General features: G+C 48.2%; 2 protein-coding genes across 2 annotated transcripts in view; both read left to right on the top strand.

Annotated features, from left to right (window-relative positions):
* LOC107080807 (peroxisomal targeting signal 2 receptor-like) overlaps positions 1-2035 on the top strand; it is a gene marked incomplete at its 5' end in the record, with an annotated part of 26470 nt that extends 24435 nt beyond the window's left edge. The window contains one exon of the mRNA XM_015369012.1: positions 1285-2035. Coding sequence (XP_015224498.1) covers positions 1285-1368 — 84 coding nt within the window. The remainder of the gene's footprint in view (positions 1-1284) is intronic.
* A 1604-nt stretch (positions 2036-3639) lies between these two features.
* Positions 3640-6069, top strand: LOC107080806 (solute carrier family 35 member D3-like; the record flags this gene model as incomplete). The annotated part of the gene is made up of 2 exons (XM_015369010.1): positions 3640-4457; positions 5859-6069. Coding segments are annotated over exons 1-2 (436 nt in total), but the record flags the coding sequence as incomplete, so codon positions are not given.
* Between the last annotated feature and the right edge of the window lie 325 nt (positions 6070-6394).

The following is a 6394-nucleotide window of genomic DNA, read 5'->3' as shown; positions in this document are numbered from 1 at the left end:
TGGTCCTTGGCTGGTCCTTGGCTGGACCCTGTAGGTCAGTGAAAGGGTGGAGTCAGAGTAGAAGTGGGAGGGGCTTCTGACTGGGAAGGACCATTTTGATTGGCTGCTACTGTTTGTTCTACGTAGAACATAGAAGCTTTATTCCCATTAAGCATCGCCCTGCAAACAGTGTTTTCCAGGCGATAGTCACATCTTGACCTTTCTTCTTTAAGCACCTTAAATCAAACAATCCTGACCAAAGTCCTGTGGAAGTAAAACTAGCCCGTTTCCATGGTTACGTGGTTAAAGGTGCAGCTCTGCTTCTTCTTCTCTTCTGATGCTCCTCCAGCTTCCAGTAGCTCCACAGTCACTAAGAATCAAATGAAACCAACTCCGAGCAGACGGCCCCGCAGCCTGAGAGGCAATAAAGCAGAGGACGCTGCGTTTGAAGCGGCGCCCATCAGATGCAGCATGATTAAAGGTCTGATTCTGATCCGTGATGAAAGGCCGTACGTCCATTAACCTGGTAATGAAGGCGGGCTGAAGGGGCCGTATCTGAGGAGACCTGCAGCCTGTCATCAGCTGGAGCTAAGATCACCAGGCTGTCTGCGTCCATCCAGAACATTGGGTCCGTTTGATGGGAACTGTGAGCAGAACAATAACCCGATAAGATCAGACCGCGGCCGTAGCTCCGGGCGCCGTCGCTCAGCTGGTCTGGTATCTGTTTAGAGAGCACAGCGTTCAGCCTGCAGGGAACCGGCTAGAAATAAAACGCTCTGCATGAACCCGCTGGACCTGAGCCCTCAGCTGACACAGCTCCCCCAGACCCAGAACCCCCGGTTCCTCTCATCAGAGGCTCCTGGTACCGATTGGACCGGACTTTGACTAGGCCACGCCAAGTTGATAGAGAGACGTTTTGAACCCTGGAAAGCAGATTCTGTGATTAACGGCGAGCCCATCCCGGTCCGGTAGCAGAACCTCCCACCATGGACCCGACGGCGACTCTCAGGCCTTCGGACCTTCTGGATCCGCTGAGGTTCTGCAGAAGTCCTGTTTTCCTGAAGCAGGACCTTAAATAAGCTGAAGTGGGTTGATGGTTCTGGATCGCTGATGTCCCGCTGCAGGTTCTGCCTGACTGTCATGTGCCGGTTCAACCCGATCGGTTCCGGTCATTCAGCTCTTTGTTGCTGCGGAGCGTAGAGAACCCGATCGGTTCCGCCGTTGTTCCTCCTCAGTCTCCCGACCTCCATCTTGGCTCTGTTGGGTTCAGAGCGGATCAGTAACGGCTGCTGTTTGGTTCTGCAGGTTCTGGACTGCTCCTGGGACGAGACGGTGAAGATCTACTCCCCTGCCTGCCTCACTGCGGGGACCCGCCCAGCAGAACCCTGACGCGGCGGCGCCGGCGGGTTCTGCTGGCTGGATCTGGACTCCAGTCTGGGAAGAACCGGTTTCCAACCCGCCAGGGAGGTTTCAGAACCACAACCTCTGACTTAAAGCTGTTGGTTCTCCTCATGACGGCCCGTAGTCTTCCTCACTAACATGGACCCAGAACCTTTGGAAGACGGAGCCAGACAGGCCCGCAGCATCACACCTCTTCCTGCGTGCCTTACAGCTGTTTGTTTATTGATTTGCTGCAGGTTGTAGATATGAGTCCTGATCTGTAGCAGAGGGCGGTGATGTCGTTCAGATAACGGCTAAAAAACGATCAGAAACGAATCGATTCTAAATGACGGGATGGAACGGATGGCTGACATCAGAACAGAGACGCAGCTCCACTGGTTCTGCTCCTTATTCTCCTAAAACCATCAGATTCTGACACAGACTCATCCGGTCCCATCGGGTTTCTGCTTTGTTTTTTTCCACTCAGATGGTCTGAAGATGATGAGTTTAAACTCACAGGAAAGTCTGAGTGAAACCCACAGAACCAGCAGAACCAGTCAGAACCATGTCCTCTGACTGGTTCTGGTGGACTGCAGGCAAATGTTTAGCCCAGCAGAACCAGCTAGTCTGACTGGCCTGATCCGTTAATTAAAGCGAACGGCGCTCTGCTCACCTGTGGGGGGGGGGGGGGGTGGCGGCCTGCAGCTGCTGCCTGCTGGGTTAATTAGCGGCTAACAGGCGGCGGCTCTGCAGCTCGTTTCCACGGCGGTCAGGAGGACAGAGGCTGATCTGCTGCTTCCTGTCATCAAGCGTTCCAGTTAGCATGAGGCGGGTCATGAGGCGCAGTCAGAGGTCTTCTCCATCAGAACCATCAGAACCAGAACTTTTTGGACCATCTCTGAGTCCAGAGTAAAAATCATGAAGGAGATGTTTGACGGTTGATAAATTAATGTCAAAAATCTAAACGATCAGAATGATTTCAGAACCACAAGGAATCAAGTTTTTGGTTTCAACTGATTTAGATTTAATTTCATATTCATTTTATCTCCTGATTACTTCATTTCATCTTTGGGTTTTGCCGTAGACCTTCTATTAGTTCTGTTTGGGTCTTGCCATATTAACCTGCTTTGCTGGGTTTGCTGAACTGGTTTGGTTCTTGTTCTCTTTCTTATTTCTAGTTATTTTTGTCTTCAGTGATTATTTCTGCTTCTTCTTTGTGTTTGTTTAAATTTTTCTCTGAATAGATTCTGTTTCCTGTGTTCTGCTCTGTTTAAGCTCTCTATGCTCGTCTCCTGGTTCTATTTTTATTTATTAAACATTATTAGCTGGCCTTGCTGTCTCCGAGCCGCTGTCTTCCGTCAGAGGAAAACATCCCGGATGGAAAGCTTCCCAAGTATGGAGTAAATTTTGTTCCATTATTGTTCCAAGCAAAGAAAATATTTTGTAAAAGAAAAATTGAGAAAAATGCAATTAAAACTAAAAAAGTTCATCAATAAAAGGTTATATAGTCACTTTCTTGTTAAAATGTATTTTTTTGTTGTTTTATTTATTTATTTATTTTTAACAGATTTTATTTCCCAAAAAGTTTTGACAGAATTTTTTTATTTCTGTATTTCAGATTGAATTTTACAAACTGAATTCTTTTCAAACTCCGTTTTCCAGATCAGGTTCTCTTCCCTGCTGGGGGCGGGGCTTCCTCTGCAGAGAGGAGCAAAGGCTCGTTTCTATTGGTCTGCTGGATGTTGGGCTAGCGTTTGATTGGACAGGAAGTGAGGAGAATGTGAAACGCAGCAAAAACAAATAGAAAATATCAAATCTGCTAAGAGAGTTTTGAATTATTAGTAAATTTATAAATATTACATTTAAAAATACAGTCTGTAAAAATAAATCCTTGTAAAATAGAATAAAAAAAAATAGAATATCCAAAGTTATTGTATTTAAAAAAGTTTATCTCATTCTTGTTTTTTTCTTTTCATATAATTTGTTCATTTTAATGTAATTTTCCATCTGATTTAATTTTTTCTAACTTTATATAAATTTAGTTTTTTAACTCCTTTTCAGCTCACATTGGTCTTTATTTTTAATGTTTTATTAATTTTGGTCAGTTTATATAATCTGTCATCTAGTTATTTATTTCTTATCTTATTTAAACCATTTTTAAACAACTGACTTTATCTTTTAATGAATCATTTTATTTATTTCTAGATTAAAAAGTTAAAATTTAAACGGATGAGCCTTCATTAAATGTATTGATTTACTGAATTATCAGAATTGAGATGTTTTATTTCCGTTTAGTTTAGTGAAATTAAAGATGTTTTCCTGATGTTTTTTAAATGATTTCCTGTTTTTGCATTTTGAAGCGTTTTCATGCAGCTCCTACAGAGCGGCCATATTTCCTGGCAGTGGATTTTCTTTGGTTAAACGGTTTTAGAGGAAAGCGGATCTAAGGAGTGTTTGTGGTTAAATCAGTCAAACTGGATCAGAACATGAAGCCGGAGGTTTAATCCGGATCAGGAATCCCTAAATGAGTCCAGATGTGAAACTTTAAAGAAGATGAAGGTTGGAGGAGAAGCTCCAGGTCTCCTTCCTCCTGTGAACAGGTTGACCCTGAGCGCTCCTCCCCCTCTGCAGCCCCCTCCTCTCTGCTGCGGTAAAATCTCCTGAGTGGCTGCGGCTCTCCCTCCGTGGGACTCTCCTCCCTCTCGCTCCTCCTCCCCCCTCCCCTGCATCCCCCTCCTCAGCAGGGATCCTCAGAGCGGAGCCGGAGCGCAGAGAGGAAAAGTCCCTGCTGATCTCCAGCTGTAGAGTTCCTGGATTCCTCGTGTGCCGCCGCTCTGAGCCGTTCCCTCCATCCAGCTGCCAGGCGTAGAAACATGGACGTGTTTAAGAGCCGCCTGTTGGGGATCTCTGTGGCCGTGGCGCACGGCGTTTTCTCCGGTTCCCTCAACATCCTGCTAAAGTTCCTCATCAGCAACTACCACTTTGGCTTCCTGACGCTGATCCAGTTCCTGACCAGCGTCACGGCGGCGCTCACCCTGGAGACCCTGAGGCGGCTGGGGAAGGTCCAGATCCCGCCATTCAGCGTGCAGCTCTCCAAGGTAAGGAAACCTGCAGCTCCGGGCTCCCCGGGAGGTCCAGAGAACCCTGAGCTGCTCTGTTCTGAAGGGTTCTGACCCGACGGGTCAGCTTCATGTTTCTGTGGGGATCTCAGAGCACAGACTGCGTTCTGGTTCCACTTGGTCTCAGTTTCTGTTGGATGTGGAGAAGCTAGCGGGACTCGGTTCTTCACTCCTCTAAGTGCAGAACGGACTTTACGGGTCAGAACCGCTCTGTCTCTGACATGTTTAATCGTTGCTCTGCAGAGAGCAGACGGAGCAGCGGTTACTATGGGAACAGACCCGGTTCAGGAGGTCGGTTCCAGAACCGTCTAGATGAGGTTCAGCTCTTGGTCTGTGTCCAGGCCGATACCAGAACCGCTGCCCCTCCCCCACAGCCGCTCCGGTCCGGTTCTGACCCGGCACGATGGAGCGACTGCTGCCATCTAGTGTTCAATCCAACTAATGGGTCAGTCTGCAGGAACTTTGACTAGGCCGTTCAGGGCAGCTTTGCTGTGCTTCGGATCATGGCGGTCAGTGGTGGTTCTGGTCGCTGTGAAACGTCTCTGATGTTTCTCACTATGTGTACTTGTGCGTCCTCGTGAAACGTCATCAGCCTCAGCACTAGTGCTGTTCCAATTCACCAGAACACCAGACCGAGAATGGACAAAGATTCCAGTTGTTATTCTGGCCCCTCCCTCTTTACCCAGCATGCATCAGAGCAGACCTGTCCGTTCTCCAGACTGACAGCTGTCCCAGCATGCAGTGCGGCAGCAGCAGCTTCCAGGTTAGCGCTCACAGAGCTCAGAGGATTAAGATAAAAGTTCTAGTTTCTGTTGCTGTTGTTCAATAAAAGTACGTTTTAAGATCATTTCAGGCGAGAATATTAAACTTTAAGCTTCGCTATATGGAACTGATTCAGTGCGACCATGGCAACCAGCGGCGCTCTGAGGCTAACAGCAGCCAGGGCTAACGTTAGCCCGTCTGCAGCGGCCCTCTCTCCACAGTCCAGACCTTCCTGTGTTCTTCTCACGAACACCAGTCCGTACTCGCCTTCTTGTGAACTGAGAAATGGTCTTACTGCTGCATCATGACCTTTGACCCTAACCGAGGCAGAAAGCGCTCCAGCATTTCCTGTCAGTCAGTGGTGCTGTCCATGGTGCTGCATCGCAGGCCTTTCTCCTGACCAATACGTTTAACCAACTTGGTGTCTCTGCCAACGTATTGAGTGATGTCACATCCTGGTTCAAACCGAAGCCGCCAGCGAATCAGTGAGGACAGAAGGAAGATGGAGGACTGTGTAGCTCAGAGTGAGGCGGCGTTCTGAACCTGACGCATCAAACATTAGAGAGGTTCTGCTGTTACTCTGCTGTGTAGAACATCATGTCCTCTGAATGTGGGCAGGAGTTTGCGTCGGTGTGCGTCCTCTCCACGCTGCAGTCCACCCTCACCCTGTGGTCGCTGCGCGGCCTCAGCCTGCCCATGTACGTCGTCTTCAAGCGCTGCCTGCCGCTCTTCACGCTCCTCATCGGCGTCTGTGTGCTGAGGAACGCCTTACCTTCTGTTGGCGTGGTAACCGCTGTGCTCATCACCACTGGGGGCGCCGTACTGGCAGGTAAACACCATCCAACCATCATCCAACCATCCATCCATCCATCCATCATCCATCATCCATCCATCCATCATCCATCATCCAACCATCATCCATCCATCCAACCATCATCCAACCATCCATCCATCATCCAACCATCCAACCAACCATCCATCCATCATCCATCCATCATCAAACCATCCATCCATCATCCATCATCCAACCATCATCCATCCATCCATCATCCATCATCCATCCATCCATCCATCATCCATCATCCAACCATCATCCATCCATCCAACCATCATCCAACCATCCATCCATCATCCAACCATCCATCCATCATCCA

The sequence above is a fragment of the Cyprinodon variegatus genome, unplaced genomic scaffold, assembly GCF_000732505.1.
Source record: "Cyprinodon variegatus isolate N-32 unplaced genomic scaffold, C_variegatus-1.0 Scaffold2350, whole genome shotgun sequence".
Taxonomy (NCBI): Eukaryota; Metazoa; Chordata; class Actinopteri; order Cyprinodontiformes; family Cyprinodontidae; genus Cyprinodon; species Cyprinodon variegatus.
The sequence above is the reverse complement of the archived record's forward strand: the minus strand, read 5'-3'. Positions and strand labels throughout refer to the sequence as shown.